General features: G+C 37.4%; 1 protein-coding gene across 5 annotated transcripts in view; it reads left to right on the top strand.

The window, feature by feature from the left end:
• VPS35L (VPS35 endosomal protein sorting factor like) overlaps positions 1-20,328 on the top strand; it is a 51,459-nt gene that overhangs the window by 19,010 nt on the left and 12,121 nt on the right. For 4 of the 5 annotated variants that reach the window (XM_051632659.1, XM_051632661.1, XM_051632662.1 and 1 more), the window contains 11 exons: positions 25-136; positions 347-463; positions 776-829; positions 1,221-1,301; positions 2,127-2,189; positions 3,208-3,293; positions 4,351-4,431; positions 7,099-7,162; positions 9,940-10,038; positions 10,837-10,914; positions 11,947-12,061. In XM_051632659.1, coding sequence (XP_051488619.1) covers positions 25-136; positions 347-463; positions 776-829; positions 1,221-1,301; positions 2,127-2,189; positions 3,208-3,293; positions 4,351-4,431; positions 7,099-7,162; positions 9,940-10,038; positions 10,837-10,914; positions 11,947-12,061 — 950 coding nt within the window. The remainder of the gene's footprint in view (positions 1-24; positions 137-346; positions 464-775; positions 830-1,220; positions 1,302-2,126; positions 2,190-3,207; positions 3,294-4,350; positions 4,432-7,098; positions 7,163-9,939; positions 10,039-10,836; positions 10,915-11,946; positions 12,062-20,328) is intronic. The other variant, XM_051632660.1, reaches the window with a different exon arrangement.

Raw genomic sequence — 20,328 nt, 5'->3', positions numbered from 1 at the left:
GTATTTGTGTTGTGTTCATTGTAGTGCTTTGCTGTTGAATTCAGTAATGTCAGCATTCAGAGCAGAGTTTATTGCTGCAAGATCTATGGACTTCATTGGCATGATTAAAGAGTGTGATGAATCTGGATTTCCAAAGGTAACATTTTGTGTGTAATTTTTAGCAATTCCTGTTCATTGTCACCGAGTTCTTTATTCTCTTAGTTGCTTGCAGAACTTTCATTTAAGTTCATTTAACTAAAAGGTGGTTTGACCCAAGAAAACCTTTCTGCCCGGTGTACTTGCTAGAGCAGTGTTTGAGGGACATGCATCTTCTGCTTTTAATTTGAAATTTCTCATCAACTTTCAGCATCTCCTCTTTCGCTCCTTGGGATTAAACCTGGCGTTGGCTGATCCTGCTGAAAACGATCGCCTTCAAATATTAAATGAAGCCTGGAAGGTTATAACAAAGCTGAAGAACCCACAGGTGAGTTGTTGTCTGGTCTTTTTCATTGCTGATTCTGGGTTTAGGGTAAAATTGTAGCCAGTTATTCAGTTAGCATATCCTTAGCATAACATGATTTACCTTTTCTAGATACACAGAGTTGCCAAGAATATAATACCTTTATGTGATCCCTGCAAACATACATAAGCAACTTGGGAGGTTTGTCATTACTGCTAGATCTCTAGGTCTGCATTAATAATGCCTCAGGAGTTACACTTTTAAGTGTATTTTTGTAGGTGTATTTCTCAAAACCTCCTGTACACACTGGTAATCATAAGGCACTTGTATTTCTAGGATTATATCAACTGTGCAGAAGTGTGGGTGGAGTACACGTGCAGACATTTCACGGTATGTGAAAATTATTTCATTTCCGTTTTCTGCTACAGACTGAGTGGCTATATTGGCAGTTTGGTATTAAAAATGGAAAAGCTATGCCTACTCAGTGTAAATGTGTAGGCCTTAAGCAGTGAATAAAAAAATGTATTTGCTTTCCTGAGAGATTAGGGACAAAAGATGCAGCTTCGAAGGAATCTTCACCACTCCCCAGCACTGTGGATTTTCATCCTTTTATTTTAATGGCAGATGAACCAGTTTAAGCAAGGATTTACTTCCTGGCTCAACTAGAGCTCCACAGAAAGCTGATGCTTTGTCAAATGGAACTAAATTATCCATCTGGTTTTCAGTCACTTCTGTGCCTATTTCATGACTGTGTTTTGTAACTTCATTTTTTGCTACACAGAAGCGAGAGGTCAATACAGTTTTGGCTGATGTTATCAAACACATGACTCCTGATCGAGCATTTGAAGATGCTTACCCTCAGGTAAAGAACATATCTGGTGAAATCTGTAAAAATCTGATGTGCATTTTCTTAGATGAAATTAGTTCTTAAACATTGCTGATGCTTCTTATCACAAAAGAGTTATTTCTAAACACTGGCTATGATTTGGGAAGCCTTTGGGAGCAGAGTAATGCTGCAATTTGTTCCTTCCTGTACATCATTAGTCCAGAGAAATGCTAAATCAGAGCAACTTAAGTATTTAGAATTAGCAATAGTTAACTCCTCCATCGACAGTGGTGTTCTGCTGAAGAAAGTTAGCAAGCAAGGCAGGCTGTTTAAACAGAACTAAACTATAAAATAATCCATCTCCACTTGACATTCTTAAGGCTTCAATGAGATATTATGTTCAGCTCTTGAGACTGCATGCAAGGTGAGAGATATGGATCAGTTGAAGAGGTTCTAGAAGGCGGCTTTTGTGGTTACTTGGAGGGTAGATGAAGTGCCTACAAAAGTTGGTTTTAAAAAACAGGTTTGTTTGTTATTTTTAGTCTAGAGAGCTAGAAAACATGCAGGCTATAAATCAGAAAAAGGTGCCTAACTATAAAAAGTTATAAATTAATAGAGCCTGGGCAGGTTTGTCAGCTTCTGTTCTTAGGAGTTGTGAAAAGTGTGTTGGGAAAATGTGTTAGGAACAGCATGGCTGTAGTTGATCCTGCTTTGGGGAAAGAAATTATATCTACGAATGCTTGAAGTGTTGTCCAACCCATTTTTCTGTGAATAGCTAGAGAAGAATAATCTTTGGTGTGGATAGTATTAATTTAACATGTATTACAACAATTTCCTACACTCTTCTTTTTTTCCCTTTAGCTGCAGTCAGTTATTCAGAAAGTAATTACCTATATCTATGACTTCTCTCTGCTTTTTTCAGTGGTAAGTGATACTCTATTTATTAAATATTTTAGAAGAACTATTTTGCACTGTTTCTGCAAGAGAACTTACCTGACTTGGATATTTAAATTGCTTACAAGCCCACATAGTGAGAGGACTTTTTATCAAGTAGATAAGTGGAGAAACATTTTGGAAGTTCTCTGCTGCTTACTACTTAAATATTGGTTATTCTAATTCAAATTTTTTATACTTTTTTTCCTTAGGCTGTTAGATTCTCTTAAGTTTGCTTGTTACGATGGCATAAGTGACAACCAATGGAAGATAAAATACCAGTTATTTGTGTGTGTTCATGTTATTGCTGATAGCTGTTTCCATAATTCACATTCTCTGTCATAGGGCTTAAGTTTATCATTGAACCAAAGTGAAACTTAGAGAGATCAGAGACTGTAAATGAGGTAGAGAAAGAGGAGCAAGGCAGTAGGTGTCGAAGTACTAAAACTAGTTGAAGGGTATAATTCAAGACTAACTCTTTGGATTTTGAATCTTGTTTACAGATTGCCCAGATAATACTGAAAAACTTATCCTTGCTATATTCTTGAGATGATACAAAAACTAAGTATTTCAGTATCTTAACAACCTAAACCCTTATCTTTAGGAAAATTTGAATGTCTTGGACCTTCATAATTTGCCCTGGATACACACAAATGGTTGCTGGTGTGTGGCCTGTTTTAATTTTTTTTAAACATCCTACCTCTTGTTCCCATAGGTGCCTGAGTTTGTTGTGATCTTAAGATGTTTCAACCATATTATTTCTTTTAAGACAGCTCTGTGTTCTGTCTTTTATTCTGGATATCTCAAATAACTGGATACATCTTCCAGCCTTTGGTGCTTTTCCATTTGTTCTACTCTTTCATCCTTCAGTATGAATTACTGCCTTAAAAAATATTAAAATAATTTTAACTAAACCAACTATTATTATAAAACTTATTCATTAAATATTTATTGTTTTAGTGTTTTGTTTGTAAGATACCCAAACTTGTTTATGTATTTGTGCTTTCAGGAGAAGTTCTTGCCATTTCTGGATATGTTCCAGAAGGAAAGCGTGAGAGTGGAGGTTTGCAAGTGCATTATGGAATCTTTTATCAAGTAAGTGGAGAATATTCACATAAATGCACTCTGGAGGATCTGGGAAATGGACTGAAAGATTGCTAGGGAAGATGAGTTGGTAAATGAGCCACTTAGGTCATGAAGGTGTTCCAGGCTATGGGAAAAAAAATAATAAAATGTGTCAGTTTTGTCCATCTGTTGATTGACTGCTTAATTGTTCACAAAGAAATCTGAAATTTAAGTAATCATATTGATGCTGACTTGCTGAGGATTATCAGAATAGTTGTTCTCTAAGCTTTTTAAAATTTATGTTGTTTTAGTTGGTTTATGAAATTTTTTCCATATTCCAACTGCTTCCTTGGTATAATGGAGGAAGAGAGACAGTCTGTTGTTAAAAGCTTCTTTATGCAGAAAAATTGATTTTTCCCCCTTTGAAAAAGAACTTAAAAGATGAGGCTTTGTCTTCAAATATTGTAGAAGTCAAACAGGCCATTCTGTTTCAAGTAATTGTCAGGTTCCTTTAAACATTTTTTCCTTTTCACCTTCCCCTCAAGTATTTATACACACTTCTAAGCCCCTCCAAGCCAGTCTCTTCTCTATGCTGAACAGCTCCAGCTCTCTTGGTCTCTGCTCATTCAAGAGATGCTGCAGCCCTTCAGTCATCTTAGAGATGCTTCACTGCACGTGTGCCTATGTACCTGACTGTGACATTCATCCTTCCTGTCTGTCCATCACTGGCTGAGGAACTATCTTACTTCTTGGTAGATCTGGGGTTGCTTCGTTTTGATGTTCTTAGATTGCCTCCATGTATCACCTGTCTAGCTCACTGTGTCCCATAAGGAGTCAGATTCTGTGGCTTGGCAGTAAAGCTCCATCTGTTGAGATAGTATTTCTTGACTGGCATTTGTTGGAATTGTACATCTATTAACCATGTGATCTTTGGAGTTCTGTTGGTTAAAAAATGAGTATAAAATTCCTGTAGTGTCATACAAAGCTGATGGTTGGAATTACTCTTTAAATTGGTGTTTACTCGATTCCTTGTTTTTCATTTTGACAGAGCAGGATTTTTCATCCTTTTTTCTAAAACATTTTCTAGGCATCAGCAGGAACCTACCAAGGATCCCGTTATACTCAACGCTCTTCTGCATATCTGCAAGACAATGCATGATTCTGTGAAGTAAGATTAGCTGTATTTGTACTAATAATTATTGTTTATGCAAAGTTCGGCTGCTCGCTGTGCAGTTCACACTTCTGAGGCTGTTTGCTTCATGGTGGATTAAGACATGAATCCAATTAGTGGTGAGGGAAGAGCTGTGTGGTGAAGTGGCAGCACATACCATTTGCTCTGTAATTACTGCTTTATTTTGAATACTGAAGCAGAATTTTAAAAGGAAAGTAGCAATGTTTTTTTAGAGTTTTCTAATGGAGCAGAGACACTAAACAGTCCAATCTTGTAGAAGTATTTTTAAGAGTGAAACCAATGCAATCTTTGCGTTACAGTGAATAATAAACTATTTTTGAGATTTAAGTGAGTATGTAGCCATTAAAGCACAGATTGCCATACTCAGTCACACCTTTTTTTGGCCACTTTTTTCAGCCATTACAAAGAGGTATGAAATATTTTAAAGGACACCTGGAAAATCTCTAGGAACTTGAGTAGGGGAAGCTAGATGAGAGAAGCTCTTTAACTATCTAGGTCTTTCCCCTAAATCCTCCTATTTTCCCCTTGGCTTTGGGTGCTGAAGTCTTTAGGGATCTTGGGTGCCCTGTGGCCCCCTCAGTGTTTGAACAGCAGTTGTGTATAGGTCAGGATATTTTTTCTTTTCTGTGCCAAATGCCTGCTGATATGCCAGATTCTCAGCAATTATGACTTCACAGTTTACCTGTGGTTTATGTTAATATTTATTTAAAACATATTTATAAATAGGAAAAAAGGGGTTCTGTGTGCCAGACTTGGACTATGCCAGTTTCCTTCAATTTTTTGTAGTACCTTGAAGCAGAGTGTCTTGGAGTACTGGCCACATAGTTGTAAATCAAGCTTCCATGACATTCAGCTGTGCAAGGTGGAAAACGGTTATGATTTGTAGGTAACTTGCAAAAATCACACAAATCACTGTGTCTGGTTGAAAATAGAGCCAGAATCCCAACACTGCAGATTTTAGACCTTAAGAACAAAAATTGCCTTTTTTTTCTTCTGGTTTGGGTTGAGTAGAATTGTAAAGACACAGTTTTTTTGGCACTCTGAGGCCAAAGCCTCTTAGTGTGAGAGACACTGTAAAGGAACTTTCTCAGCCTTGATATGCCATGAATGCAAGATTTATTGCCAATAAAGAAATCAGATTTGGCATGTTACTCCAATTTATACCAGCTAGAGTGCTTTATTTTGGGTTAGAGCACCTTATTTGGCTGTGTGTTGCACTAAGCCACTTCAGTCTTCAAATAGAACAATATATTGAAGCTAAACCAGTTTAATTAAAAAAATGAAGCAGTTTATGGTGATCCATATTTGGTACTTCCTCTGATGTGTTGCCAGAACAATTTTGATAGATTGCTGAGATCTGTAAAATCCCTTAAATCAGCAGTTCTTTTAGCTGACATAAGATGGTGTACATTGTTAGCTTGGTTCTGTTGTGTCATTTCTTATTGGCAAATCATTATAAATTCTAGATGTCTTAAAATAACTCCTGCATCTATTTTTGCATCCTGGTTGAGGAAATTCCCAACCTACTGTGAAGGGCTCACTGAGGCTGGGAGCAGCTGTTGGAGGATAACAGCCTCTAGACTGGTAGAGGTCTGATTCAGAACTGAACTGGAAGCCTGCAACTGACCCACATATCTCATTACAGGTCTTCTCAGCCTTTCAGAGCCCATCAGTTGACTCTTTTGATGGGCAGGGCACTAATGAGCTAATCATGCTGAGATTTTCTTTCCTCCTTTATTGAATTTGTATAATAAAGCTATTGTTCTCTTCCCATCTGGTGTCTGAGCTAGGAAATTGGTAACTGATATACTAAAGGAGCCAAGTAAATAATAGTAAAAGGATTAAATTGCATTGGTTAATTGTAATTTAACTTTTTATTCATCCATTTTAGTGAAATAGGTTTGACCTATTGGATTTTCATGTGATGTACGTTTGTTTCAAATCAGGTTTGGACTGTTGCTATAAAATAGGTGTCTGTTACAGTCTTGAAAATAAACTTTTTATGTGTTAGTTTAGTTCAGTTCTTGTTAAAACATCAAAAAAGAGCACTGTAACAAGGTGATGTTAATTATTTTTAAAATGATGTGGCAGGGTTAGTAAACAAAAAAAAACAGCAAACCCCAAACCCTCCAGAAATCAAAACAAGAAGCTAATGTTGTTTCTAAAATAAATACATGAACTATTATATATACTACTTAAAATATATTTTAAAAGCTTTTCTCCTTTCTGCTAAGAATAGGTTTCCTAATTTCTTTAGGTTTTTCTACTCAGTTCCTACTGAAGTTTTCATGCTGTAACACAAGAGTGAAGCCATTTGCTTGCTGCAGTAAAGAAAATGAGCTTAACTTCCTTCTCCTCATGGCAAAATCGGAGTTTATGTAAAATCTAAAGACATGCTTTAACAATTTTTACCTTTTAAAAAAATTTGGTACTTTAAAAAAGTTTGGTGCTGGGTTTAATTGCTGATATTAATATTAAAATTGGTTAATTGCTTTATACCTAAAATTACTAGATTAGTGGGTTTAGTGTACAATAAGTATTTTATATGGACATTGCATTGTATAAATTAGTTATCTTTTGAACCTTTAAGGATAGATAAGATTAATACATTCTAAAATTTACTGTATAAATTTTCTCTTCTAGTGCACTAACACTGGAGGATGAGAAAAGAATGTTAGCAGCTTTGATAAATGGATTCATAAAAATGGTGAGTTGTGTGCAACTGTTGGGGTGTACCTTATAGCTGGGATTTTCATGAGATCCCCATGAGAAACAGGTGCCTGTGTAGCTGAACCAGAGACTCTGTGTCTGACTGGCTTAAGACCACTGAAAACCCTAACTGGTGTATTTTAGTGGAAGAAGTGTGCATGTGTTTAGAGAAATATACAGTGTTGAAGCTAACATGGTGCAATATGAGAGCTTAAAGTGCACATGATGCTTATTTAATCATGTTTTCTGCTAGTTTTTTAAATCTCCTATAAAGCAAGGTAAGTATTTAAAAGTTAAACAGCAATTAAAGTCTTGCTTCTTACAGTATCAGAGAGGTCAGTGGTTTATGTGAATACAGTCCCACTACCCAGCTCTAATGGATCCAATACCAGCTTTAAAACCCACAAAATAAATATAGCTTGTATATTATTTTTATATCTGTTTATCTTAATTTAGAAATAATTTGTTTCATCACATTAGTAGTCCCACAAAAGCTCCAGTTGTTTTGTCTTTAAATATATTTTTAACCCTTCCCTTCCTTTTATCCCAGTAAAATCTTTTGTTCTTGTCTGTTGTGTGTGACATGTCTGGTTGTTCAAGGAAGATGTTTGTAAGCGTTATTTTATTCACTAACCAGATCCTCTCAAAACTTGTATTTCTTTCACACAGTCAGAGCTGACAGGCTTTGTCTCTGCTTGTCTTCTTTGTTCTTTGTTGCAAGCCTGTGAATTTACCTCTGGATGGTTGCTTTATCTTCAGCTACGATAATTTGTTATTTAATATGTTTTAAATATAGTTTTGCTTTACATGCAGTACTAAATTGCATAATTTCCTTTAGGAGGATTTTCCTTCTTGAATTAATATTTGATGTGGTCTTGGTTTAGGGAAGAAAAAAATTCATAGCAGGAAAATGACTCGTAAAGAATTTTAAGCCATCACACATTAAGATGTGGAGGGAATAGCACAACAGTCATCCTTACAGCAAGGCTTTTTTGTGGAAAAAAATGTATTTTTAGGGAAGCTTGAGATGAGGACTCAAGAACCAGCAGTTGCACAAATAGAGGAAAGGCAAAAACAGTTGCTTTAATGTAAGAAGCAATCATTTCCTTTCTGGTGGAGTTTCTTTGATCTTCCACTGTATGGATTAAATGTAAATTTAATTTTAATTCAGTAAAAACTTCATTTGCATGTGGCTTGAGAAATAATAAATAATGCAATCTTCCACTAAAAAAAATTCCATTTGAATACATCAATGTAGACTGCCTGGAGACTGTTTCTCTTGCTAGGCTTTTAATTGACAGCTGAGACACTCCAGCTGACAGCACTTGGTTTTTTTAAATCTGGAGAGTTGGAAGTAGAGTGTTCTCACACAAAGGTTGTCTTTGACCTCTCTCCGGCCAGCATGCAAGGTTGCAGGCTTTTGCCATACTATAGAAGGATATATCTATCAACCAAACTCGAGGAAAACCTGCTTTTCTTACAGATGTATCTAGTGAGGAAAATGCTTATTTCTCTTGGAGTCCCTTTAGTGCGCAGAAACTACAGGAATCAGTGTATAGATTCACTGATTTATTTCTGTTTTTCTGTGGTTTTTTGTTCTGCTTTTCTAAGTATGAACAATACCCAGCCTGTGTCCCTAGAGTTTTTGGAAATGCTTCACAAATCTAGAATTTATAACATTGTAGATGACATCTGCTGCTCTCTCCACATCCAGCCAACCAGTTATGTGATCACAGAAGGCTAGCAGATTGGTGAAGCATGATTTACCCTTGGTAAATTCATGTTGACACTCCCAATAACTTCCTGTTCTTCAACAGAATGAGTCTCTATCACCTTCCCAGGGACACAGGTGAGACTTAACAGTCCTGTAGTTCACTGGATCCTCCTTCTTGCCGTTTTTGAAGACTGGAGTGATATTTGCTTTCCTTCAGTCCTCAGGCGCATCTGCTGTTCTCCATGACCTTTCAAAGATGATGGAGGGTGGCCCAGCAATAACATTTGCCAGCTCTCTCAGCACTTGTGGGTGCATCCCATCAGGGCCCATGGACTGAAGAATGTCCAGTTTGGCCAAGAGGTCTCTAACCCAGTCCTCTTCTACTGAGGAAAAGCCTTCCTCTCTCCAGACCTTTCCCCTTGCTTCCAGGGTCTGGGATTCATGAGGGACAGCGTTAGCAGTGAAGACTGAAGCAAAGAAGGCATTCAGTAACTCCACCTTCTCTGTGTCTTCCACCACTAGGCTGCCCACCTCAGTCATCAGCAGGCCTACGTTTTCCCTAGTCTTCCTTTTTCTGTTGAAAAAAACCTCTTCTTGTTCTCTTTAACTGCAGTGGCCAAGTTGAGTTCTGCTTGAGCCTTGGCCCTTCTAATTTTCCCCCTGCACAGCTTCACTACATCTAGGTATTCATCATAGGTTGCCAAGCCCCTTTCCCAAAGGCTGTGGCGTTTCCTTTTGTATCTGAGGTCCAGGCTGGTTGTCGTCTCCATTGGCTCATCTTCCAGGACCTGGAGATGGCCTTCTCCTGTGCCTCTAAGAGTTCCTCCTTTGAAGTATGACCAGCCTTCCTGGGCTTTTTTGTCCTTCAGGGCTGTCTCCCGAGGGACAAGAGATTCTCCAGGTGCTATTTTGTTGTTAATGGTGGGATTTCTTTTATTACCAATATGTGGGTATTTTGACCTTTGAATATCTGTAGTTTATCTGCATGCAGTTTTATATTTCTTAAACTTAATGGCCTACAATGGTAAAATCTAGGTTGTTTTTTTATTATTACTTTACAGGTTTCATTTGGACGTGACTTTGAACAGCAGCTGAGTTTTTATGTTGAAGCCAGGTCAATGTTTTGCAATCTGGAGCCTGTTCTAGTCCAGTTGATTCATGTAAGTTACAGTTTATCTCCATTATCTTCATAAGGGGAGGTATACTTGCAGTTTTGCCATTCCCCACCCAGATTATTGGTCTGTCAGAATAAGTCTGAAGTATTTTTATCAAGTGTTTTTAAAATAGACTTTGATCTCACCTCTCATTTTATCACCCTGAACTCTCTGAAGTTCTTTCTTGACAGCTATGCAAGGTATCATTGCAACAGAGAAAACTTGCAAGATATTTCATGTCTAATAAAACGAACGGCACTTTAGTGCATACAGAATTTGGGTTCTCTCTCCTATAATCCTCCATCTAGGAGAGATTAGATTGTCTCACTGCAGATACAGGCAGAGTCCTGCTGTGGTGGGGAGGGTTAATCTCTTTTTGTATTGTGTCACATGTCAGGTGAGCATTAACTGCATGTCATTCCTTTGCATTGGATCTTCTCTTAAATCCTTTTATATTTTATTTTTGGTTTTTTAATAAGTGTGTTAGCTAGAAATCATGATGTTTACACCAGGAAGGAGGTGATGACTGCATTATAGCTGGGAAGGAAGGGGTGATCTGAAGCCTTGAATAAATCAGCAAGTCTGCCTTTACAGACCCTTGCAATCATATTTGCTTTAAGGAACAGTCACTGAAATTGTCCAAGCAAAGACTGATAAGTACAGTGAAAGCACACCATATCAGGGTCCCTTTTGACAGTTCCTGTTTTCCAAGTGCACGCAGTAAAACATGCAGTTTGTTATTTGCCACTGACCTAATAAATCTTTGATTTTTCTTGATTATTTCCTTCTGGTTTTTATGTGTAGTCTGTGAACCAACTAGCAATGGAAACAAGAAAGGTGATGAAAGGAAATCATTCCAGAAAGACTGCTGCATTTGTCAGGGTAGGTCTGACTCTAATAAACTTTGAGAGCCTGCCTTCTTGGCAGTTCATACTCTTGTTTTCTCTTGTTACCATTGATCTTTACTCTCTAAAGCCAAATGCTGCCATTTAAGTAACTTAAAAAAAAGACCCAAAGCATCTAATAGCAGCTTTGTGTTTAAAAAAGACCAGCAGGATCAACTCCCTCCCCAAAGGAAGGTTCATTTGAGAGGTGTTTGTGTGAGTTCTAGAACGATCAGCTTTTCAAATTATATTTGAAATGGAATACTCAATTTCTGTGTAACTCAATGACAGAGAGAATAGGAGATGGGGAGAAAGAGTATATTTCAATTTCTGCCTCATAATGTCAGTGTTGGTCTGCTGAAACCAGTATTTGAATTTCAAAGAAATAACTCCTTTCAGCTTTAGTGCCTCTGAGTCTTTCTAGTTGCAGTCAGATGAGCTTTGAACTATGCAGAGGCTGTGTGTAGTTGCTTGCACTCCCCTCTTCTCACAGGAAACATAGCAACTAATATGTCTTCGTCTTCATGTATTGGGAAGGTGTTTGCATATATTGCCATGAATTAATGGATTTTTCATCATGGCACCTGTGCATCATGTCCTGGAGCAAGGATGGCTAGGGTGACACTGGCCAAATTCTGTATGCCTGGGAGCCACCTGCTCCATCTCTAGGTATCTGGGCTGCTCCAGGAGGTCTCAAGCTGCAGCAGGTTGCACCAGATTCTTCTTCTAGTTAGATTTTGGTCTTGAGCTGCAAGCTGGTTACTTGAGGAGGGAGGAACTCTTTGAGCAAGAATAGAGTAAGTTTTGAACTAATCTACTTATAATAACAGTAATTATTAATAATAACAAATATTGTAATAAGTGTTGAAATAATGATAAATTGGAAGTTGCTGATTTTGGACTTCACATAGTATTTGCTTTTATTGAAAGCCTTTTCCAAAACTGATTTACAGATTTTTATTACTATTAATGTATAAAATCAATAATGAGTTAAGAATTTTCTTCAGTTTCATGTTTTTATTTGCTTTAGGCTTGTGTTGCCTTCTGCTTCATTACAATTCCATCTCTGAGCAGTATCTTCACACGTCTTAATCTGTATCTACACTCTGGACAGGTTGCTCTGGCAAATCAGTGCCTTTCACAAGGTAAGGCACCAATTTATCTACTTAAAAGTTCTCTTATTTTAATAATATTTCTGGCTGTGAATAATAACTTGGTTGAAATCATAAGTCACATAAGTATATTTTGGTGTAATTAAAATACAGCCCTGTTTAAAGCACAGTGAAAAAGAGTCATGTCAAAGCAACTCTTTAATTCTAAGACTAATCCTGTGATCTAAATAGCCAAGACAGCTGACTCCAGTTGGGATAGTCATGGCTATGAGATAGGTTGTCCTAAATTGCTTAGAAATTATGGAATTTTTTTCTCCTGCATAATAATGCAAGCACTCTTAACCACAAATTATGTGCTTTATTACAACTGTGGAAAAAGAAACAAGTTCATCTGAGTGGTATTTCACAGGCTGACAAAATCTTGCAACGAGCTGCAAAAGAATTAAATCTTAGGTCAATGACACCAGAAACCTACTACCAAAGCACATGTGTGAGAAGAGCTTAGCTAAGAAAATATGCCCTTGTATCAGAGTGAAACAGTGGAGTAGTACCAGATAATATGAAGAACAAAAACTAGATTTTCTTTTTTTTTAATCTGAAGTATTGATTGAACCAGGGCCTGAATACAGTTTTTAGATACCCTGTTAGCTCAGTGTTAAGTAATTGGAAATTCTGACAAAAGTGATTTGGGGAAAATTTTTAGAGCTGCTCTGTAACCAGAATGAGCCTTTAGTCTGTATCATCATTTAATATGATCTTGTTCCTGTTCGTATCATAAATGGAAGACAGTTACCTATTTTCAAAGTCTTCCCATACTTTTAACTGTTTGCAGTATCTTTCCTTTTTGATGTCATTCTACTTTGTCTTGCAATTTTAATACTGACTTTAAAAGTCTCTTTTCCACTGGTAAATTCTTTTCATTTACAAGTGTTCAGTGGAGCTGCGAGAGTAATCGGATTACTTTGCATCATCTTTTGTTGTGGCTAGTAATTCTTTGTTTTAACTCTGTGGTTCTTCATGAGAACTTGTTTTCCAAGCTCTGCATTTACCATCAGTAAATTCCCGCTGCACAAACAAGCTGACTTAGTGTGCTGATTAAGACTTTTTAGTACAGGGTGACTGTTGGATTTTTTTGTTTTGAATCTGATGTTGCCCATATAGCAAAGCAGAGGATTTAGAGTAAAGCTGGCTGTTGTGTACAAGTATGTTTTGCAAATAAAAGATCTGCAAAGTCTGTTGTTGTGTAATTAGTATTGTGCAGTTTCTTTGTAGATAAGTTTACCAAAAATGGACTCACTTTTTCTGTGGTGTTTTGTCTAGTTGACCAGCTTACCTTATCCTTTTATCAATTTTTGTTACTGTTCCTGTGTTGCAGTGCATCTCTTGTTGGAAGCAAATCCAAAGCACTTTTTCTGTAATATTTGGTCTTTGAGGACTATGGTCTGGCCATCTAGGGAACAACTCTGTGTTTTCATAATCTTTCGATTTATAAACAGCTTTTCTACTATTTTTATGATCCAGGTCTTCTCTGACTGAGACTCTTGGGCCCCGACAATTGTCTAGATTTTTCAGTGTGAGAGTTTATAAGTGTGCACAGCTGTTGGGTGACATGTGAACACAGTCACTCACTGAACAATTAAAAGGATCCCCATTCTGAAACCTTTTAAGGTAACAAGTGAATGCAAAGTATTATGAACTCAGTCTCTAAAATACATATTTATTAATTACTCTCTCCTGAATTTGGACCCACAAGCTAGAGAGAGGAGCATCTGGTCCATCTCAGCTTTTGTTGAAGTTAAGCATGTGAAAAACTTTGGTGTTCAGTAACTCATTTCATTTACCAAGGTTTTATTGTTACACACTTTTTTCTTTCCTTAGAAAAAGCTATTTTGGGCATAATTTGTATTCAGAGACATGTCACTTGCGTGAATAATTTAGCACGTTAACCGGTTAGACAAAAGTGACACCAGTCTTAGGACATTTTTTGTGAACTGTCTGTGCATATTCTGATATATTGTAGTCAGATAAAGTGTCCTTGGAAGTTACTTTTAGCACAGTGTTACCTGTATCTCAACTGCATGGATTCCATGTGTGTAAGAACTACTGATTAATTCATAACAGTAAATGTAAATCCAGTCAGCTGAGTTAACTGATGCCAATTAGATGCTAATAAAACCAACGCAGCATTAAGTGAAGTTTTAGGAGTGTGCAATTAATTATAGCATTAGGCTAGGAAGTGAAAATGTCCCTTGTGTGTAACCTTGATTTCATGCTGATTTGAATTAACTTAATCAGTTTAAAATTGGGAAGAGACATAAAACTGAAGGGTAATGTACCTGATCTGATGGCTCAGCCAGTAGTGGAGCGTGCATGTGTGCACATGCATGCAGTTTCTCTTTAAAGTTTCCAGCTGTCATTTTTAGTGAGTTAAATTTTTTTATTTTTTTAAATGTTAAGTTCGTACAGGGAGCTTAGATACTACAGTCAGTTTAGCTACTGCAGTGAGTTGACTTTTCACTTAAACATGTAACAAAATTGAATTTCACAGGATAGACTTCTGTTGGCAATAGAAGGATTTCTCTAAATTGCCTATGTATTGAACTTGAAAAAGGAGTAAAATTGCTCTTTGAGATAGATAAGGGAAATTCAAAAGATTGGTTTTTTATAAAGCAGATGTGTAGGTTATAACAGTAAATAAAGTGTGGTGATGCGAGGACTGTGCTGATAACTACCAACTGGAGAGCCACAGCTAATATGACTGGAGGGGTTTAGTTTTTGCCTTGTTCCCGGTCTCCAGGGGCAGCAGCAGTAGAGCATCAGTCCTGTTCCAGCTTCCTCTCTCAAATCAGAGCCTTTCCTGCTGGAATTTGCCACAGTGTTAATCAAAGCAGCAGTGTGATGCTTGCTTGAACTCACCCAAATACTTCAGTATTAGAAAACTGTACTTCCCATTTTTCTTGCAATAGATTTTCTTCAATACAATGAAATTGGGTCAGAAATGTGAATTTGTAGCCTCATGAAAAGCCTAGTATTACTAGTCAGTAATGTCTGTCCAGGTGTGCTGTTCAGCCTGTATTAAACATGACTATTTTCTCTTTTGTCTCCAGCTCCCAAGAGGTGCTTTACATAAAATTAATCCTTAGTTAAGGTTCAGAATGTTTTAGGTGGTTTTGTCCTGAATGCATGGTTTGTACCTCAAGAGCCCACCTCAGAAAGGAAAATGCCAGATTTTACCGAGATGTGCTTTTCATTTTTTTAGCTGAGGCACAGAATACTGCCAACAAGGAACAATAAACTCTGCTTGGTCATGCCTTCTGTCATAGCGAGAGCTTGCACTAAATTGAGATCAGTTACATGCTCCATTGGGTCACTCTTCTGGACTTTTGAGATATAGATATTATTTTAATTGGTCATATTTTCTCCTGGTGGAAATGCTGCTTTTGCCTGTCAAAGACCAGACAGCATGGTGTTTTAATTGTTGGTCAAAGCATCCAACAGGTGGGTAGAGATGATGCAACTTTGGCATTTTTATTTTAGAGGCTGTGAAATCCTTGCCTTGCTTCAGAAGTAACATGCTGAGTGAATCGAGTAATTCAACTGATTCTGTGTGACTAATTTCACTGGGACACTGTCAAACATAAAACTTCATAAAAATGGAGAGTCTTTGGCTCCCGAATCAACTGACACAGATCTTTTGGGGTTTTTTTGGTAGCAAATGCAGATTTTAATTCTGAAGCATAAAGTGCTTAATGTCCTTCTACATTACATACCTGTTCTTCAAATTGTAGCTGAAACAGTTTCACCATTAGATTGCAAGAGGACTTTCTTTTTCTACTTCAGAAAACATTACTTTTCCATTAATGTTCTCTAAATACAACAGGCTTCGGCCACGCTTTGGAGAAAGTATGGGATGAAATACCTAATAAGTAATTTTTAATTGTAGTCTAATAATGTTGTAGTGTATTTTAGTGTATTTTCAGAGTAGCATTAGATTTTTAGTATTCCTTCTTAATCTCCTAAAAACTTTATAGATCTGAGGAATATAAGTAGAATATATAAACAGAGAGAATTTGAGATAAAGAATTTAGAGAAATAAGAACCTGAAGAGGTTTTTCTCAATTATTCTTTGCTCACTCTCCTCTGGTAACGTTGGTAAATGCTGTCTCTGTTACCTTTTTTAATACTGTTTTCCTTGATGGCAATGAAGTAGCTTTGGGAGAAACTGATGAGATACTGTTTTCCTTATTAATCAATACTGAACATTGCTTTATTTGAACAAAATGATGACTTGTATTGTTAGCGGGGATTTCCACAGCTGGAAATTTCTCTCATTCACTGAGCTTTTTCTTGTTCCTCTCTTTATCCCAGCCAATAGATTTTACATGATTTGAGAGAGATGACATCTCTGTCACTGTAAGCTTTTCAGACTAGCATTTCATGTTAGTTTGTCAGTTCTTAAAGTCTGTCTAGCCTGTGACCCGTTTTGGAAAGTGTCCAGTAGCATCTACTGAGGGAACATAAAGGAAACAATAATGCAAAATGATGCTTCCTAGCTTTCAGCTGCAAGTGGTCTGAATGCATCCTATAACAAAGGTTACATATGGGCTATGGTATTTAATAAAATAGATGGATCAATCCTTAGGAATTTAATTATTTGTCAGTTTTTACTTTTTGGCCTTGTAACTAACTTCATGTGACAGAGTTCCACAGTTACGTGCTACTTGGAAATCTACTACTTAAGGATTTATTTCTGCAATGTTTTTTAATGTTAGCTGTGTGTTCCAGTGCGTGCAGCTGATCTACTAGTGATACTGTGAAAAATTGAGTCATTCAGTCATTTTCTTCATGCTACCAATGAGATGGAGTTGATAAGTTCCTGAAGAGTTTGTGTCAGTATAGCTTTTTCTAACAAGAAAGCAGTTCCATGCCTGAGCCAGTTTTAATCTTCTTTTTATGCTTTTGGAAAGGAGAAGATAAGAACTGTATTCTAGGTATGAGTGCACAACAGCTATATAAATGATACAGTGACACCTCCATTTTTCATTACTGGCCCCATGATTCTTACAATTGCCTGGTCTTTTCAACAGCTGTTTCAGATGCAGTTTTCAGGAAGCCACCTATAATGACTCCAGAATCTTTAATGAGTGTAAATAGCCTATTTAGAACTTTCTATAGTTATAGCAAGGGCTCTTCCTGTCCCAGCATGCCTTACTAATGTTAGATTTCATCTGCTGCTTTATTGCTTGGAATCATGAGCTCCATCTGCAATGCTTTGCAGTCACATTCCAGACTAGTCTGCAAACATTGTCACCTCCCAGCTGATCACAGGGACATGCCTCTCCGCAAAACTTTAGGGAACACTGTAGTCATTCCACTCCACTGTGAAAACTTTTTATTCCCACTCTTTTCCCCTCCCACCTCATCCTTTTTTCAACTATGAATCCTCAGGATGATTTTTCTCCTTATCTTTTTTCAGCTTAGTTTTTTTTAAGAGCCTTTTGTCTGAGGGACATTGTTTAATGCTTATTAAAAATCTAAATACTTTTATTGGCTGGGTCACTTGTAAACACAAACTTCCTGGTTCTTTGGAAAATTTGAGAGACTTCTGAAGAATGATTTGCCTCTGCAAAAACCAGATTGACTCTCCACTGTTCTATTTTTCCATGTGTCTGCTGGTTTGATTTTCTGTCACAACATAATAACCAAGAGAAAATACATTATTTAACTATAGTATATATTAGTTCAGAGTTTCCAGTATTACTAAGGGAGCTCTCTTTAAAGACAGCTGATGATAATTTACTTCACAGTCTTTAGGGATTATACAGAATTTAGAGAGGCAGGCTGAAATTTCTGTGTGGTTTTGTGTGGGGTTTTTTTTATTGTTGTTGGTTTTTTGTTTGTTTTTTTGTGGTTTTGTTTTGTTTGGGTTTGGTTTTTTGTTTTTTTTGGGGGGAGTGGTATGTGTTGCATTTACTGATTACAGAAAAAAATATCCTCCATCCAGTGTTCTTGTTCATACTGTATGAATCTTCCCTTCCACTGATGCTTCTGTGTGCCTTTGTCTGGAAGTACCCAGGCCATGCTCACAATCTATAATCAAGCTATTCCTAAAGCTAACACTAGCAAGCTCCATCCACATAATTACCTTTCTATCTGCAGCTAATACTTAGTATGAAATAACACAGTACCTTCCAGTTCACCAAGCAGTAGCACATTCATTTTCTTTTTTTATCTTTGTTACTTCAAATAATTATTTGTAGTTTCTGGATTGGAAGTGATGTGTAGAGGGGTTTTCAGACAGAGAATGTTCAATAGCTCAAGGGAAAAACATTTTTCAACAATGTGACAAAACTCTCACAGAGATTTTACCAGTGTGAGGAGAAGGAGTTCCAAATGTTTGCAGTGCTTGGTTGTCAAAACAGAAATGCGTTAATTTATTTACCAGAAAAAAAATAAAAAAGCAACAAGAAACCCCACACTTGCTTCCCATTATTTTTTTGCACTAGAGTACAAGGCTTCGTTACATTTCCAACATCTGTTGGATGTGGAAGCAAAATCTTTGGAGTATTAAAATATGCTTGACAGTATTGTAGGACACGAAGGTGTTGTGGACACAGAAGATGGCGCATGGTCCCTGGTTTTGTCCTTTGGGTGGACTTAGCCTTCTGTAATTGTATCTGTGACTATAAATAGTGAGTCTGACATACCTACACCAACTCCCTTCTGCTCTTTGAGAGTGAATTTAAGGAGCTTAATTCTTTTCCCATTTTTCATGGCTTTGTTCCTCATTTTTTTGCTTGCCTGAAATCTTGAATTAATACCGATTAATTGGCCATCATAGATGCAGCACATACAACGTAAGCTAAATTTTTATATGTATAGAGTTTGCTATATAGAAATATATGGAGGTACATATACTTACGTGTGTGTATAATTGTGTGTGTAAATGTACCATCGTGAATGTTTGCAACAGCAAAACACCAGTTTCACTTGTTTTTTCTGTAGCAGAGTATTACTGGAACTGCTGACTTGGATATCCAAGATTGTTGGTTTTCATAGCTTGAAGGTCAGCATGTATGCTGGGGGGAAAGATTTATAGGATTATGGTCAACCAAAATGAAGGAGCTGCTGTGAAAGGATAAATTTAGTGAAGCATGAAGTATGTCATGTTCGGAGCACTGCACAAGATATTAACAGCCATCTGGGAAGACTTTATCATGATGATTTGCTGTAATGCACAGGCTGCTCTCCCCTTATCCAATGTAACAGTGGCTCACTGTAGAATGAGTATCATACTTCAGGTAGATAAGAAAACAGCATCCTTTAACAGAAGAAGACATATTTGGTTTTTTTTAATCAAAACATAACATCATTGTGGGTTTTCGGTGCTTTTTAGATGGTTTCATAAACCTTTTGGAAGCCAGAAAAAACAAGTGCATGGTTTTCTCTTGAAATATCTCTACAGTAATAGCTTTATAAATTGACTTTTAAAAGATACAGAGAAAGCACTGCTGCGTAATGTCATAATTAGTGTAATTCAGAATTAAATAACAATGCTTATTTCATGGTTATTAAGAAAACAACACTTCTGAGACATCCTATTTAGTAAACTTTTCCTCCAACCTCAGAGATGTGATACATACTCTGACACCTCTCTGCGAGTGAGTAGGGTGGGAGTGTTTGGAGGACAGTTCGTTTTCAGCAAAGTTCCTAATAAGACCTTTGCAGTAATGTGAATTTGCTTTATTTTTACTTCCTACAAGGCATGTACCTTGGCTGAATGCTCTTTCAGTGTTCCAGCCTAACAACCATTTTAAGCTTAGCACAGATTGGCTGAACTCACAGCGGAATGAACAGACTCTCCTTTGCCTGCACTGCTGGATGTACCAAAGTAAATGTTCCTTCTCTTTAATAGAGAATGCAACTAACTGCTTTTATGCTGTTTGCTGTGTTGGGTGGAGGGCAGGGAGAACAAGGCAAGGAAAACAGATGAGCCGTGTGGGCCAAGAGCCCTACAGCCTCCCGGTGCTGGCGCGGGGAGGGGGCAGCTCTGTCACTGCCGTGGTGATTGATGGAGGGAAAACAGGGAAGCACAGTGGAGCTTGTCACAGCAAGGGCAGGGCCCAGCGAGCTGCCAGGGGTGTGGACAGGTCTCTCCTCATTCCCAGCAGCAGCCATCTGAACAGGAGCTGGGAGTGCTGGTGCTGGTGGCAGGTGTAATGAGGGAGCTTATGTCTCTGAAGCTGCTCAAGAAATACGAGCAGGCAGCTCTCATTTGCAGCAGTGGCAGGAGGTCGAGA

The sequence above is a fragment of the Apus apus genome, chromosome 14 (assembly GCF_020740795.1).
Source record: "Apus apus isolate bApuApu2 chromosome 14, bApuApu2.pri.cur, whole genome shotgun sequence".
Taxonomy (NCBI): Eukaryota; Metazoa; Chordata; class Aves; order Apodiformes; family Apodidae; genus Apus; species Apus apus.
The sequence above is the reverse complement of the archived record's forward strand: the minus strand, read 5'-3'. Positions and strand labels throughout refer to the sequence as shown.